Here is a 17,943-nt window from a genome sequence, read left to right as displayed (position 1 = left end):
AGTCTATTTCCAAAGCAAGAAGGAAAATTGTAGGAAGGGATGTAATATCTAACCAGATGCATAATCACAACAAGGAGCATATTAAGAATAAACAGAGAACTAGACTATATACAATAGGAAAAAGATTGATCAGCAAAGAAAGCTATGTTTTATGAGGCAAGTCATGCAAGAATAAAGTGACAAATGTCAAAAGTTAAGCTAAATGTAATATTCTTGCAAAGGATAGTAAATCCCCCCCTCCTCCTCTCCCCCCCGCCCCCGGTCCAAAGATTCTTCAATCATTCAAATGAGAAGAGAACAAGAAAACAGAGATTGAAGGGAACAGGGATGAAATGAAGATTAAAGAGAATCTGGAATGGCCCTCAAGCAAAATGAATGTGTCAACTTAGTTTTCTGTGAGAAAAATGATGTTCATGAGATGGGGCAAATACAGATTGGATAATGGGAGCAAGGGCATAGAAATGAACCTCAGCCAAGGTGGAAGGAAATTTCAAGGAGCTTAACGCCCTTGGAAAGAACTGGATGTGAAATGATAGGTTCAGTGGCAAGCATCAGATCAGGTTCTTTATCATATGGTTGGAGAACAGCATGTATAAAGCCTCCGCCTAAGAGAGGAACAAGTAAGTGAGCTAAGCAACTAGAGGCCAGTCAGTCTAACCTTAACAGTTTGTGAGCAGGCTTTGCAGAATTCATTTTTTAAAATATATTCTCGATAGCAAAAATCAATGTTTATTTAAGCATTTATTTTGATTTTTATCCATTTAAATTTTCAGGATTGTACAGAATTGGGGAATTTTTTTATTTTTATTCATTTAAATTTTTCAGGATTGCATGAAGTTAGGGGTGTATGGTGATTTAGTAACGCCAGTATACTGTAAACAGCTTTATAAAATTATGTCAAATTATGAAAAATAAACATCCATGAATGAGTACATCATACCAGTTTCATATGTAACCCAGGTGATACTCCAAGAGGTACCCCCTCTGCAATTGAAGGGATCAGAGCAGGTATAGAAGCACTGTGGGAGGTATAGAGACCCTCCTCCCCTATAGAGCAGAGCCAGATCACTAATGGGGACTTAACCATATATCTTTTAATGAGAGAACAGTACTGGGAATGTAACTAGTATAAACCAGGGGGTATAGGGGACACTACAATGCCCCAAGGGGGCAGGATTCAATAAAGGTTAGACACGTGCAATCACAGACATAGTCATCTAGTTGACAAAAGACAGGGTTAACAAAATGTAAAACAAACAGCAGAACAAACAATACTGGTTGACGAAATATAAAAGGCTCAAAATACGAAACATCAAATAACAAGGAATATAGGGCCTAGGTACCTAGAAGGTGGGAAGAGGGAAATACACAATGACCCCTTTCCACTGCAACAAGAATTTCTCCCTGGCATTTCCCTCACTCTAAGTCACCCCAGCTGAGGCTTGAACTCTGATCTCCCACATGGTGGGTATAAACTCTACCACACAAACACAAGTGCTGGTGTTGCTCCCAGCTGCTAGGGGTCTTGACCTTCCCAGAGCCCCTGCCTCCCATCAAGCTTCCTGGCCTCTGATTGGAGGAGCTGGGAGCAGAGCTGGGAACCCCTCAGGTCGCTGCTCAGACCCTTGCTGGAGCTGGGGAGCCTCTCCTGCTGACCGCAGCCTCTCCCAGGGGATCCTGGAGCCCAGTGGGGAGCCTCTCCTGCCAGCTTTACGCTGTGCTGCTGAGGGTCCCACTGCTGCCTGCAGGTCCTGCTCTTTCAGGCTCTTCTGGGGCAACTGCTCCCACAGCTCTTTGAACCTCCTTCCCTCGCTGGTCTCTCCTGAGTCAGCTGCTCTGCCCCTTTTATCCCCCTTCAGGTGACCCAAGGGGCCAGTCAGGGGACATGGAGGGTGAGTCTCTGGGGACTGGTTGGGGAGGAAAGGAAATCCCAAGCCCTCAAATCATCTTTTAACCTTTCAAAACCCCTGGGCTAGGTCACTACCAGCTAGCCCATCACACATAAGTAATTCTTTTCATATATCACGAAAGAGCCTGGTGGGCAAGAACAAAAAGAGGAGGTCAATGGCACTCCCAGAGCTCTGGGAACACCAGGAGAGGTGGCAGCTGCCCCTGCACTTAGCAAGCCCTGCCCAGGCACAAGCCTGCTGCCACCAGGCTGGAGCTTTGAATATTCTTCCCTCTTCCCCCTCCTCATTTCCTATTCCACAGAGGCAGCTCCTTCCCAGTGCCAGTCCAGCCAGGCTGCAGCCCCATGCCCTGCTGTTAGAAGTGCACTGATACATCAGAGCTGTGCAAAGCTTCAGGTGCTGATTCAATTTGGAGGAGATTTGGCCCAATTCAGTGCCTGAATCTCTGAATCCAAATCGAATAAGGAGACCAATTAAAAGGTCCAAATCAATTTGAAGCTCTATCAGAAAAGATTTGGAGAGCTTTGATCATTCGTGTAGTCCCCGCTGGCTGCTGCAGGGAGCTGGACCCAGACTCCATGCTGGTAAGTACGGGGCAGGGGAGGGGAGGCTGGAGGAGGGGGAAGGAGACAATGGGGGACCCCTGCCAAGGCCCATCCCCTGCCTGCTCCCCCAGGCCCCATAATGACCCCTAACCCTGCCCACTCTCCCAGCCCCCCCATGGCTGCCCTACTTGCCCCAACTCTCAGTTGTTTTAAAAAAAGCCCCCAATCACCAGCTGCTGCCAGGTGGTGGGGGCAATCCCTGCTGCCCTCCACTGCCTCCGCCTGGCAGCAGCCAGTGATTGGGGGCTTTTTTTTGCAAAGAGCCAGGAAATGGGGCCAGGCAGGCCTGGGAAAGTGCCAGGGGATGGGGCCTATGTGATTTGGAGATTCGTCTGCTGCAGCAGCAGCCAAATCTCCCAATCAGATTCCACCAAATCAATTTAGGACAGTGATTCAAATCAGTGAATCAAATCACTGTCCCCCAAGTCGGTCAAATCCAAATCCAAACCAAATACTAGCTGCTTCAAGCAGGCTTACAATACATCGGTCCAATATCAGATTGGTACCGATATAAAGACAACTGTCTATATCAGATTTTGGCCTGATGGGGCCGATAGTTTGGCTGATAAATGCCTGTGGCTCCAGGGTTTATTACTCACAAATTACCCACAATAAAAAAGTTACCCATTTTAGTGTATATGCTGCCAAAGAAAGCACAATAAAAAAATAAATTGGTAGTCCAACTAATAAACCAAGAAGAACTTGTTTAAACACTTAGTCTATAACTTGTATGGTCCAGGGTAACTATTGGGGCTGTGTGAAATGTTGTCAGCTGTTTCGTTTCAAAGCTGTTTCGACTTGTTTCAAGCTTGAAACAGTGAAATCAAAACAGAAGGCTTCAAAACAGCCATGAAATGAAACAAGGGCAGTTGAAACATTTCAAAAGTTTCAAAACCTTACGAGTTTCGAAGCTGGGCTTGCTTGCAGCTAAAGAGAAACTAAGAAGAGGGAGGGGGAAGAACAGGGAAGGACTGCTTTGATATTGACATGTGTAGCTGGCCAGTGACTGTGATCCTTCCCTGAGGTCCCTTCCAATTCCAGTGCTCTGAGAGAGGGACGGAAAAACAGCATAAAAAGCATTGTTTGAACTGAGCTTTCTCTGTGCCTTCACGCTTACAAGTGACATAAGTTTTGCTCTGAACAGTTTGGGGTCCAGTTTCCCCACAAACCACTGCATGTATCTCCTTGAAAGCTGTCAGGCTTCACGACGTCAGCAGGGGCTAGAATGCCTGCAGTTTTACCCTGCTGTGCCTTAACACCGACACGTGACATAAGTTTTGCTTTCAAGAATTTTGAGGTGAAGTTTCCCAGAAATCCCTGTATCTAGCTCCTTGAAACTTGGCAGGCTTCATGGCATCAGAAAGGGATACCATCTCTGCACACTTTATCCAATCAGGGAAGAAATGAAAAAGTTATAGGCTGTTTCATACTTCTCCATTATAGCCTATGGGCAAAATGTCAAAACAGTGTTGAAACAGAGAAACAATTTCAATGAAACGAAATGGAACAGCACTTCAAAATGAAACAAAATTTGAAATGAAACACTGTTCAATCAAAATGTTGAAATGGAAGTTGAAAGGAAACTGTTGCCGGCACAAGGTGCCCAAGGGAGGCAACAATGGGGTTCATTGCCCGATGTGCGTCGCGCCAAATAAACACACTGTGGGGAGAAGTAGACAGAGTTTATTTGAGCTCAAGTAAAAGGCGCAGGGAGACTGTATTGTCTCAAATCCTGTGCCCCTAGCCCTGCAACAGTGTATATTTATACTTTGTTCATTTCTACAGAAGTTTTCCGCTAGCTGGCCCCCCCTCATCCCTCTTTCCCTCCTCCCTTCTCTCTCTGAGCGATGCCCTTGCATTCCACAGATAACAGTTTCAGCTTGCCTGTTTTCCAGAAGGACAGGAGATTACAGGAGCCAGAGAAAGGGTTACAAAGGTTGGGCAAGGGGGGGGCCCTGGCTCGCCTGGGTCTAGAGCAGAGGGGCTTCATCGACACTCGTGGTCTTCCATCCCTCTGAGTTACCTAGGGTTATGCCCAGTGACACCAACAACTCCCCACTTTGAGAATACTCAACAAAGTTTTGGCTGAGTTTTCTCATATTCTGAAGATAAAAGACCATTGTGTTCGGGAACTGAGATCTTCAATGCAGGGGTATAGTGAAGCGCTCGGGGAGGCGGATACACAGACTTTGCGCAGGAGGGCATTACAGCATGCAAATAAGAGGAGGGTAATTAAACACAACACAACACCGGTGACCAGGAGGTGAAGGATGCCCGTTCCTAGGCCTCCGAGGTTGGGCAACCAGCTCCAGAGAGAATCGAAAACAGTGGGTTTACGTTCCTGACTTTTCCACTGCTTAAAAGTCTGTTCGGCTGATAAAATGTTTGTTAATATCTTGGGAATTTTTTGGAATATAAGTACAACATTCGTTACCGATTAAGGCACATACTCCACCTTGAGAAGCTAAGACATAGTCTAGCGCTTGTCTATTCTGAAGGGATAACAACCAAAGTTGGTAAATCTCAGAATTAAGGCTCTTTTCAATAGCTAAGGTGTCATTAGCAAATTTTGTAAGAAACACAGAAAGTTGACGATACAGCTTGGCTAACCGGCCCACTCCATACGACGGGAGAAAGATTATGCTACATCTGTCTCGTGATGAATCCAGTTCTTGTCGACCTTTGCTGCTGTGTGGGAAACTAGTAGGACAGTGTGAGGTCCTTTCCACTTCTTTTGGAGGGGCTTATCCTTTCAGGTACGAACGAGCACAAAATCCCCGGCTGTAACGAGTGGACTGGAGCATCCAGCAGAAGAGCCTGCAAGTCTTTAGTGTACCTATGGAGAGAAGAAAGAACAGCAGACAGAGAGCACATATACCGTGACAAAATATTACATCCTATTTCCCACTCCCCTGCTAGAACCGGCGTCCCGTTCATAGGCTATGCCCTTCCAAACATAATCTCAAAGGGGCTAAGCCCTAATCTTCCCTTGGGGAGGGCACGGATGTGAAGCAGAGCAAGGGACAAAGCATTGAGCCATTGCAGAGAGGCCTCCTGGCAGATCTTTGATAGATGACGCTTGAGGGTTTGATTTGTACGAGTACTGGGGATCCAGGAGCTCCCCCACTGATGGAATGAGGGCATGCATATGGGTGTCAGCAGGTCTCGGTGTCTTCAGGGTGGCAGCATTTTTAGCTTCTCTGTCCGCCCGGGTGTTACCCCTGGCTATGTCTTGATCCTCTTTCTGATGTGCCTTACAGTGCATTACTGCCACTGCCGAGGGAAGTTGAACAGCTTCCAGGAGTCGGAGAATTTGGGGTCCATACTTCACTGGGGAGCCTTGGGCTGTCAGCAGTCCCCTTTGTTTCCATAAGCCAGCATGGGCATGCAGTACTCCAAAAGCATACCTAGAGTCGGTATAGATGTTGACCCGTGTCCCTTTTGACAGTTCTAGCACCCGGGTCAGGGCCACCAGTTCAGCAAGTTGAGCAGATGTTCCAGCGGGCAAACCCTTGGCCTCAACAACATCATAGAGGGTCACAACAGCATAACCTGCCCTCCTTTGCCCTTCTACAACAATGCTACTGCCATCAGTGTACCACTCACAATCAGCATTCAGAAGTGGCTGATCCTGTAGGTCTGGATGGCTGGAGTACTGTGCATCAATGATGTCTAAACAATCATGCTCTTGTTCTTTCATTTCAGGTAAGAGAGTAGCCGGGTTGAGGGAGGGGCAGGTTTGCAGAGTCACTTCAGCGTTCTCCAACAGCTTAGCTTGGTACCGAGCCACCCAAGCCTGGGTGAGCCAGAGACCCCACTTCGCGTCTAGCAGAGCCTGGACCATATGGGGGTATACACCTGCACAACTCCTCCCAGCGTTAACTTTTCAGCTTCCTCAAGTACTAGGGCAGTTGCCGCAACTGCTTGTAAACACGCTGGCCATCCCTTGGCAACTGGATCAAGCTGTTTGGAGAAATAAGCAACAGGACGTTTCCACGCCCCCAACAATTGAGTAACCACTCCCAGAACCATCCCTTTTCGTTCATGCACATACAATTGGAAAGGTTTAGAAAGGTCCGGTAAACCCAGGGCGGGGGCTTCCATTAGTTTCCTTTTTAGTATTTTAAATGCCTTGTCAGCTTCTGAAGTCCAATAAAAGGGGTCATGGTCTGCCCCTTTTACACAGTCATATAGTGGTTTTGCCCATAGTCCAAATTCAGGGATCCATATTCTGCAAAAACCTGCCATGCCGAGAAACCCCCTGAGCCGCTTACTGTTGCTTGGGGTGGGAACCTGGCATATAGCCTCCTTTTGCTCACTTGAAAGCTGGCGCTCCCCCTGTCTTATGTGAAATCCCAGGTATCGTACTTCGGGGAGAGCAATTTGAGCTTTATTTCGAGTCACCCAATATCCTCGAAGTCGAATAAACTTCAGGAGGCTTACAGTGGCATTAAGGCAAGAGATTAAATCTACAGCAGCAATTAATAAATCATCCACATATTGTAACAAGAGAACTTCATGCTCATTATTCCACTCCTCCAAGTCTTTAGCTAAGGACTGGCCGAAAAGGGTGGGAGAGTTCTTAAATCCCTGGGCTAATACTGTCCAACAAAGTTGTTTCTTAACCCTTTTTCTGTCCTCCCATTCAAAAGAGAATATCTCCTGAGAAGGGGGGGTCAACTGGAATCGTAAAGAAAGCGTCTTTCAAATCAAGAACTGAGAAATGAGTATACTGCCCCCCTATGAAGGCCAGCAAGGTATATGGGTTTGGGACGAGGGGATGAATAGTTTTAACCCGTTCGTTAACCGCCCTTAGGTCCTGCACCAGTTGATATGCGCCATCAGGCTTTAGTACAGGCAAGATAGGAGTGTTCCAGGCTGACTGACACTCTCGCAATATGCCGTACTTTAGGAAACGGTCTATAGTCTCCTGCAGTCCCTCTTTGGCTTCCTTTTTGATTGGGTACTGCTTGATTCGTACTGGACCTTTTCCCAGCAGTAGTTGGATATTAATGGCGGTTTGATGTGTAGCCTTTCCGGGGACCCCCCTTGCCCACACCAAAGGTTATACCCAGTCTTCCCACTGGTTCCACTCCAGGGGAGCGTTCATAGCCGAGGGTTTAATCGCAAGGGTCATTATCCATGCATTTTCAGGGGGCAATGTGAGGGTTATTTCATCCTGGGTAAAATGCAGTGATGCACCTAATCGACAAAGCAGGTCTCATCCTAGCAGGGGTGTTAGGCCATCTGGAAGGTAGACCAATTTGTGAGAGAGAGCCCGGTTTCCCAGAGCACATTCTGCAGGAGCGTACACTGGGCACTGAGTCTTTTTTCCCGTGGCACTCATCATGGTGAGAGAGTCTGCTACAGGAAGTTGAAGAGGTTGATTTACAGCGGTCCGTGCTGCCCTGGAGTTTACCAAAAAAATCAATTTCTGAGTTCCCCACCCGCATTTTTACTCGGGGTTCCGGGGGTGAGGTGGTCTGTTTCCCCTGACACCCCTACTCCTGTCCTTCTGCTGCCATTACAGGAGTACAGTCTCTCCCTTTCTCTGGGCATTCATTCTTCCAGTGTCCCTCTCGCTGGCATAAGGCACACTGGTTCCGTCCCAGGTGTCTTTCTTGTGGGCCAGGGCGCCTGCGCCCACGACCCCTTATACCTCTGCCTCTCCCACCTTCTTGTGGCTTTTCTCTGACTCCAGCCTGTACTGCTGCTACTAGCATTCTAACTTGTCTCTTTTCCTCTTCTTCCTTTCTGAGGGTATATGCCCTGTTTGCAGTCTCCAGGATTTGTGGTACAGACATACCCATTAAGTCTTCCTTTTTTTGTAAAAGGTAAGACAGGTATGATCCACAGGGTTGTTAGGGTCCCATCCATCTAGGGTCTGCTAGGGGAACCACATCTGCCGGACCAGGAACATTGACGGGATCCCTTTCACGCCTCTGCTGTGCTTCCTCCCTTGCTTTGGAAATAACTTGATTCCACTCTACTTCAGATAATAAGGTTCGCATAAGGATATTACAGTCATCCCAATCAGGCTTGTGACTAGCTAAACATCCCTCAAAGACAGAGATAAACTTACTCAGGTTAGTTGAAAATTCTCCAGCCTTTGCCTTAAAAGCCGCCAGGTCCACCGGATTAAAAGGTACATGGGTGTATAATTGCATGGTCTGGGCTGCACGCCCATCTGCCCCAGGCTGGGCTATTACAGTTTCAGTAAGTAAAGGGTAAAATCCCACTGAGGGGGAATCTCTGGAACCGGGGTCATCTGATCTTTATATGGTGGAGGAGTTAAAGCCGAAGGGGACACCGACTCTAGCATTACAGTTGTTGGGGAGGGAATGCTGAGACTTAACACTGACAACTACTGATCCTGTCGGAGTCAAATTACACTTCTGCAAAATATCTGTCTTATTTCGTAAGGCCATAAACAATTGTGCAAACAAATGTTCATTCCACTTACCCGTCCGCTGACAAAACAGGAGTAATTGGAGGATTGTATTATAGTTAATTGACCCTTCCGGAGGCCACCTTTCCTGATCCTCCAGTTGATATTGAGGCCATTCCACTGTACAAAACCTTTTAAGATTATTTTTAGTCATTAAATCTGACTTAAACAGTTTCCAATTAGTCAGAATGCATTCTAAGGGTGTACACCGTGTCCTGCCAACCGTACTGTGTCCCTGCCCATACTCCAGGGAGACACTGGGCATCCCCAGGTCCTACAGGGAGACACTGAGCGTCCCCAGGTCTTAACGGGCAATGCTCAGACTGCTGAGCTTATCCTACCTTGTCCGAGGGACCAGTTCCACACCATCACCCACGATCATTTCTCCACTATTTGAGGGTGTTGCACCGTTGTGCTCTCCGGGGTCGATCAAACCACATCTCTGCCGAGGCCCCCGATGAAACCACCGGTGCGCGCTGGGCGTCGGTTGTTGCCGCAAGTCGTCGACTCCAGGAGGGATCCGGGCAAGGCGAAATGTTAGCCCCGTGCCCCACGTTGGGTGCCAAAACTGTTGCCGGCACAAGGTGCCCAAGGGAGGCAACAATGGGGTTCGTTGCCCGGTGTGCGTTGCGCCAAATAAACACACTGGGGGGAGAAGTAGACAAAGTTTATTTGAGCTCAAGTAAAAGGCGCAGGGAACTGTATTGTCTCAAATCCTGTGCCCCTAGCCCTGCAACAGTGTATATTTATACCTTGGTCATTTCTACAGAAGTTTTCCACTAGCTGGCCCCCCCTCATCCCTCTTTCCCTCCTCCCTTCTCTCTCTGAGCGATGCCCTTGCATTCCACAGATAACAGTTTCAGCTTGCCTGTTTTCCAGAAGGACAGGAGATTACAGGAGCCAGAGAAAGGGTTACAAAGGTTGGGCAAGGGGGGGCCCTGGCTCGCCTGGGCCTAGAGCAGAGGGACTTCATAGACACTCGTGGTCTTCCATCCCTCTGAGTTACCTAGGGTTATGCCCAGTGACACCAACAAAACAGTGCTGTTTTGCACAGCCCTAATAACTATTATGACCCTGTGTACCTTGCCACTTGCTTGCTTTCTTAGGGAGCAGGGCTGCTTCTATGACCCTGCCCAGAGCCATGGGAGGTCCGTGCTGCTGGCAGCCCTCGCAGGAGCTCCAGGGGCTCAGTGCAGCAGGTGGTTGCTCCTCCCCTTTGATCCCTGCAGGAGAGATGATTCCTGCCCAGACCCCTGTCCCCTGGCACAGCAGGGAGCAGTGTCTGGGCTGCCGGCAGTACCAGTTCCCTTGCCCAGCACAGCTTCACACCACCTGGCAAATGCAGCCTCTCCCTGGGCCCTGCCTGCACAGGGGATTCTCAGCCAATCCCAGGCCACGACTCTTCCTGAGCTTCCACTAACATCCTTCTCCTTCAGACGCCTGCTGAGCTTACATTATTCCGCCCACTTCAAAGAGGGCTGCCTCCAGAGCAGCTTCACTCACCTTCAGGGCAAATGGTGTCCCTATGGGGATAAACTCTCTCTCTCTTCCCACTGTCCCTCTGCAGTGCAGCCATTCCTCTGGGTACAATCTTAATGCTGCTACAGAGGCAACTAATAGAGCTTGGCTTGTTTAGGGAGGTAAAATCAAAACTGAGAAGAGATATGACTACAGGGGACTGGACTTGGTGACCAAGAAAGGCCTATCTTCCTATGTTCATTATCAAATTCAATAAGCCATACAAGGGATTTTTCATAAATGTCCAGAAATAGGCTTTCCAATCTACATTCACACATAGTGTAGCTGTTGCAACCAGGGAGGAAATATTACCATCAATGTTCAAATTGTATGAAGGGAACAGCTCCTGGAATAGAATTCTTCTAACACAAAGGGGATATTTTATATAGCTTTCTGTTCCTTTTAACTAGTGGAAGGGTTTTCAACATGTTTTGGCCAGGGTACCCCTGGTGGCCAGCTGGGAACTGGGGCTTCGCCAGGCAGCTGGTCGATGAGCGGGGGGAGCTTCTCCATAACACTGTGGCATACCCCCTGGGACCATACCAAGTACCCCCAAGTACCCCCAGGTGTATGTGTACCACCAGTTCAATACGCCAAAACTAGTGGATGTCCATGCTATGACATCTTTGTGTCTGTGGGTCAAAGACATGTGCTGGAACGTGCCATATTTAATGTAAAACTAGCTTCTCTCAACTTCCTCTTCCCCCTCCTATAGGTATTCATTGTTTATTTGACAGAAATGTTATTCTGGTCCCAAGATTTAGCTAGTCATATTGGAGTGACATGATTCCTGAATCTTAAAGGTTGGAAAAAACATACGCATCCCAGTCATGTTATGGGGGCAGGTGGCTTGGTATTTACAGCTGAATTGTATGCAGACAAAAAGCATTAAAAAAAATACTTCCCAAACACAGGTTCCTGGTTGCATTAGACAGAAATAAAGTTTATTAGAGAATTTTTTCACCAAAAGGTAGATTATTGTGCATGGTACAGCTTAACTCAAATATCAATGATTGAACCCATAGAACATTGCAGATGGAAAGGGCATAGAGTATGACAGGCAGGAAGGTGGCCCATCTCAATGGCTGTGATGGGCCTCTTGGGACAGATTGCTGTAGCAGTGCTAAGTAACGCTTCGGAGCTTTTCTCCTTATTCTTTGTTCAGGCATGCAGAGAACGACATGCTTTAACTTTCTCTCTGAACAATACTGAGCTCGAGGATCATTGGTATCTCTAGTTAGGATTTTATTCCATACCCTGTTGAGAGATGGAAGGCACCATTCATTAGTTTAGCAATACAATAAAACCACGTTGACAATAGAATGCAACCCATGAATCCACCATGCGCTGAAGCATCTTCAAAAGATTTTGTCCTAACCTCGCTTTTCTTCTCCCCAGGGCTGCCCCTCCCTGTCCCCTGCCTGCATTTGCCTATTTTTTCCTATTACCTTTCATTTCTTCTCCCTCCATTTTGCTTCAGACAAGCCCCCTCCCCCACTCATCTTTGATCCGAGGTCCATTTTTCATACTCTACGTCTTGGCTTGCAGTGGCATCAGGAACAACTGGGAGTCAAAGAGCACTCCCAAATTGAATACACCCCCCCATAACAGCTGTAGAAACCTCCCTTCCATGTTGTAAGATCCCAGCCGACCATTGTAACAAAGACCGTGTTCAGACTGAACTTTCACCAGATGGGTTTCCAGTTAATGACACAGTACTGATTAAATTTGGATTAAAAGTAAATCAGCTGTCTATAAATCACACTGCAACCCAAATGATCTCAAAGTTTTCCTACCAGTCTCTCATTCCAATTGACAAAGAAAGGGGTAAAATAGACACATGAAGAGTCCCCTGCTGGTGATTCTTTCAGCCCAATGAGTTAATCGGCACATGGCCAAATTTAATCAGAAAGGGACAAAAGACACAGTTGAACAGTATAATGACCCTTACCATGGCTTTCTCCACCAGTCTTGCAAGGCTGAGATTGAGAAGATGAGGAGATCCCGTGGGAAGATGAAGAGTAGGAGTGGGAAAATCCACCACCACCCCCTGAAATTCTAACTCCTCCTCCACCACCGCCTCCTATTCCTCCCCCTGAAATAACACAGGAGCCACCACCTCCACTACCACCTCCTCCTCCTATTCCACCACCTCCGATGCTGCCCCCTCCTATGCCTCCTCCAATGCAGGTCCCTCCAGTGGCACCCCCTCCAATGCTACCACCTCCTCCTATGCTCCCTCGCCTCATTCCTCCATAAGAATAGCCGCCACCACCTCCTCTTCCTCCTTGTTGGTTTCTGTGAAAGAAGCAAGATTAAAGTGATTGAAACCACAAAACCGCTTCATAAAAGGAAAACAATACAGTGAAGATACACAAAAGCCTGGCCAGCATCCCCCTACTTTTCCTCACCTAGCCCCCTCACCCTGTAGGGTCAGCACAGAGAAAGATGCTGTGACATATCCATGTCTCCTTGGACTATGCATCCTTAGGTTGAATTTACCTGGAGCTGCCTTTCCCATGGTCTGACTGGCTAGGAAATACCTTGCCATATTGGGTCCTGAATTCTGAGGCTCAGTCTAGTGTGTCAACCGTTTCCAAATTGGAAAGGCACAAAAGCCAACTCCTTTTATTATTTGTGTTAGGACATAGGTCAAGACTAAACAAAACAGACCAATGGCTTCAGAGAAAATAAGGAATAGCCTGAACCTTCACTAGGGCCTTTCAGGGTGAAACTTCTGTGACAGTCTGGAGAAATGTGGTTATTGTCAAGCTGCAATCTTTTTCAATTTCACTGTGTCCTTCCTGGTCCTTTTTGGAAGCAGAAATGCCCGAATAATGCCAGGAAGACTCTTTACATGGCCCTGTCTGTGCAGCCCAAAGTAGGTAGTGTGGAACTTCTGAAATACGTTCCTGTTCCAGTTCCAAAAACCAGGATGGCCCGACACTTTCAGGACCAACCCCAACAACTCTTCAAATCTCACGATGATTGCTCAGTATAGCCAAATGAGCCCTATTTTTATGCAGATGTTGTGGCTGTAGAATCTGGTTTGCCAGCCCTGCCCCCTGAGCTTGTTTTTATGTTGTCGCTAAGTTTGCTGCACTTTACACTCACAATTGACAGCGTTAATGCTTCCGGAAATCATCCAACTCTCAGTCATTTACATACCCAATGTCTTGCTGTCCTTCCTCCAGCAGTGCCCGGTATCGAGCTATCTCCTGTTCCAGGTGGCACTTGATGTCAAGCAGCGTCTTGTATTCATAGTTCTGACTCTCTATTTCACATCGGATACTGGCCAGTTCTTCTTCCACAGGGGTAATCATGTTCTGGATCTGTTGCAGCTGCATGCTATAACGGCGTTCTGTGTCCTCCAAGTTGGACTGCAAGGACTGTAACTAAAAAATGGAAAGAACAGACAGCTTGTGGGCCCGTGGCAAATCTTAACTCCCTTTGATGCACAAAGCAGTACTTTTCCATAACAAAATGGAGAAATTCCTGATAACAAAACCCTTTCTCAGTTTACAGAAGGAATGCTCTCTTATCATTCCAATAACTCATGTGTGCAATGTCTTTCATGAGAGGCAAAGCAAATGGAAATGTCATACCATGCTGAGCTGAGACTGGAGCTCAATTTCCAGTGTCTGATATTCACGTCTCAGCTCTGAGACCTGGTGGTTGCTTGATTGTATCTCTTGACTACTGGTGTGGACTTCCTGATTAACCTCTTCCATCTGAAAATGCAAATACAGAATTATGTTTTTTAAATATATTATTGTGGTGATTATAAAACCATCTAGAAAGGCAGCGTCTCTGGCTAGAGGAAATTGCAACATGGAGTAGACTGCATACACTTTCTATGCACGATTCTGTCGAATCACCAGCACCCTGGCTTGTAATTCTCCTTGGTGTTTTGATACAGGGGCTCCACGTACTGCAAACCTTAAATTTAGCTTGCAGCAAACTCCATCATTCCAGCTCTGAACAATCTACACTAAACCATCAGGATAATTTCAAGATGATCATCATTAGGCAATATATACATAATTGACCTCCCTCTATTGCATGTATAATATTGTATATGTGGTAAAGCTGGTCAAGTCTTTTTGTGGAAAACATAGCTATGTATCAATACTGCAATTTACCTTGGTTTCATACCATCTTTCCACCTCTCTACGGTTGTTTTCAATGAGCTGTTCATATTCACGTCGCATTTCTGTTAGTTTTTCCATCAAATTACTGCCAGGGGTAGCATTGACCTCCACATTGACATCACCACCAGACTGTGACTGCAGTCCTCTCATTTCCTGCAATGAGAGTCAACGTGAGAAAGACCTTGTTATGAAGTCATACCTGCAGTCATCCTCATCAGCTCTGGAGACTGTTCTCCCACTGCCAACATCACTCTTTCTTATGAGGCCTTTCTTCTACTTCTCACAAGATCGTCTCAATTCTGTAGCAAGAGTGGTGCTTTCCATCAAAGGTCACTGAGCTACCACAGACTGTTTGGCTCTGCTTCCTGCTGGGTTTTGTGAACGCTTTATGTAGGCTTCTCATTGCAGAGATCAGCTTTTGCATTATGACCCGCAGGAATTATTTGCAGAGACGCCCACTAAAGGGCAACTGTCATGGATACCTCCTTGGGCTTATATATATTACATCCTTTTTTTACTGCATAGTCACTGCCAAGAGAAATGAACATAATAAATGGACTCCACTCCTTTTCCTGATCTCATATGGTCTTGTATTCAAAGTGGGCTTCACCTAACCTAATCCAGACACATGCTCAAGTCAGTAAGTGCTTTGCGCACTTAACATCTCTGAAATTTGGAACAAGAATGTCTGAAGTTGGACAACCAGAGTCAGTGGCCAACTTTTAGTTGTTCTTATTCAAGAAAGTCCATGGAGAAATGTCTTCCCAGGGTATTTTAACTAGTTGCTGTTTCAAGGTGGGAGGGATCTTACCTCGTCATGGTTCTTTTTCAGAGAACACAATTCCTCCTTCAGGGACTCATATTGTGCCTCCAGATCAGACCTGGCTAAAGTCAGCTGGTCTAATATGGGGCGTAAGCCATTAATATCACCCTCCACATTCTGGCGGAGACTGCATTCAGTTTCATACCTGAACCACAAAGAGAAAAGATAATAAAAGCAATGCTGGAGTGCTCAATTTAGTAGCAATGACATAATCTTTATGAATGAGACATCTTCATCAGTTCATCCTTTTCTGCATTATTTTAATCTTTTTGTTTAAGTCTTAATACATTAGCCCTAATTCTCTTCGTACATACACTGATCTTTACATTGTTTTAAGTCAGTTGGCTTCAGTAGAGTCATTCGTATGCTTGTCTGAGTGCTGGAGGCTCATGCCCACAGCACTCCCTGACCACCAGGCCTGTTGGTACAATCAAGAAACAAGGTTTGCTTGTAATGTATTTTACTGGACTGAATTAGTTGATGGGATCAATATAGATGTCATACTTGAAGATCATACAGGAGATATGTATCTTAAGAAAACACTTTTCCCTCAGGCTTTCACATGTTCCCCTGAACACAGATATCACCTACCAGTCTCTCCTACCCTCAGAAGCAATTCTTCAAAGTGTTTTTGTTTTTATCACTTTCAAATCACAAAAGTTATCCTAACACCATTGACACCAGTGAAGTTTCATCTATTTCTACCATCTGAAATCTCAGCCTAAATCACAAGTAGCCGCTTGGACATGTAAGCAAAGTTCAGAGACAGAGAATTTAAACTTTGGAAGGTTCACTTTCAATGGAAATCTTATAACAAGATAAGAGTTCTTAAAGTGATAATTTTTCCAACAACTGTCTTTCAGTATGGTCAATAGTAAGACACTCCACGGTTTCATGCAGGCAGATGTGAGGGGAAAAAGACACAAGAAAATGGGGTTGACATGTTGGAGAGACATACTCACTTCAGTCTAAAGTCATCAACACCCATTCTAGTGTTATCAATGTCCAGAAGGATCTTGTTAAGCTCCACAGTTGCAGAAACAATCTGAAAAAGAGGTAACAGATGATATTCATCCCTGTGGCTCCTTCAGACTGACATAGAGAAGGAAAGAGCAAGAACATATGTGTGGAGTCCTTAATAACATTGTAAGAATCGGATTGTGGACACTGCCAGAATCAGTTTGGGTAACAGGAAAACACAATGCCCAATGCACAGGAATGAAGGCAAAGTGACAATTGATCGCAAAGGTGTTTGAAGTGTACGTCACACAACTTGTTGTGTAAATCCAGAAATTGTGTCTAGTAGGTGTCTTTTGCTAAACCCTTAGATAGCTGCCCAATTCAGCCAAGTTACGAGCCTCTGAATACCTTACTCTGCGTAAGCTCAGGACATATTTCTTAGACTTCGTCTATTCAGTGCAACAAAGATTATCATACTATCTGCACTGGAAACCTTAATTCAGATATTTCTTAATAGTTAAGAGTTTGTTCAAGCACTGTAGTATTTGTAAAATATTATACCTGCTATCTCCTGAGACATCTGAGCCTGGTCTCAAAGGAAAGCCCTTATGATGCTTAGAGTTTTGGAGGTTTTTTAAATAGCTCCTACCTGATTTTGAAGGTCTTCAATTGGTCCAATATAGTGGCTGTAGTCCCTTCCACCTTGAGGACCGTGCTTCTGATACCACTCCCTGATTAGACGTTCAAGGTTAGCGTTTTCTTCCTCCAAACATCGCACCTTGTCCAAGTAAGATGCCAGGCGTTCATTAAGGTTCTGCATGGTCATCTTTTCATTGTTGGAAAGGAAGCCAGTATCATCACCCCCAAAACTACCACCACTAAAGCCACCACCGCCAAAACTACCACCACTAAAGCCATCACCACCAAAACTACCACCACTAAATCCACCACCGCCAAAGCCGCCAAAGTCACATGGTCCAAAGCTGCCTCCATAACCACCGCCAAATCCTGCACCACCACCTCCAAATCCTCCAGCACCACCACCATATCCCCCACAGATACCACCACCACTTGATCCAAAGCTTCCCCCACTTATTCGCCCTCCATAACTGGAACGGCTAATCCTTCCGCAACTGCCACTGCTAAATCCTCCTCCTCCATAACAGCTCCTAGAGCCTCCACCACTATAGCTTCTACCCGAGAAGCCTCCTCCACCACCGCTTCTTCCAGAGGAAGTATATTTCCTAGAAGAGACTGAGGAGTACCCAACACGTCTTCCTCCTCCTACTCCACCACCACCACCACCACTAATAATTCTAGAAGAGCTAGATGAAGACTTAATGCCACAACTCATAGTGGCAGAAGTCAAGAGTCTAGCCTAAAGCCCAAGTTTACTAGCACAGCCTGAAAAGGACTCAGACTGCAAACTCTCGTTCCAATGAAATTCTATTTATACCTTGCACAGTGGGCGTCTCCTTCAAGGTGTTTCTTTCCCCCAGGGCATTGCCAAACTTATTGTTTATGCCAA

General features: G+C 46.2%; 1 protein-coding gene across 1 annotated transcript; it reads right to left on the bottom strand.

Moving 5' to 3' along the window:
* Positions 1–12,382: 12,382 nt before the first annotated feature.
* Positions 12,383–17,769, bottom strand: LOC149866907 (keratin, type I cytoskeletal 19-like). The gene is made up of 7 exons (XM_090041666.1): positions 17,065–17,769; positions 16,418–16,500; positions 15,444–15,600; positions 14,624–14,785; positions 14,087–14,212; positions 13,650–13,876; positions 12,383–12,779 (listed from the first exon to the last, which is right to left on the bottom strand). The coding sequence occupies exons 1-7, from the start codon at positions 17,767–17,769 to the stop codon at positions 12,383–12,385; spliced, it is 1,857 nt and encodes a 618-aa protein (XP_089897792.1).
* Positions 17,770–17,943: the final 174 nt, after the last annotated feature.

Source organism: Crocodylus siamensis, chromosome 4 (assembly GCF_052110815.1).
Source record: "Crocodylus siamensis isolate JL-2025a chromosome 4, ASM5211081v1, whole genome shotgun sequence".
Lineage (NCBI taxonomy): Eukaryota > Metazoa > Chordata > Crocodylia > Crocodylidae > Crocodylus > Crocodylus siamensis.
This window is presented reverse-complemented; position numbering and strand designations above follow the sequence as displayed.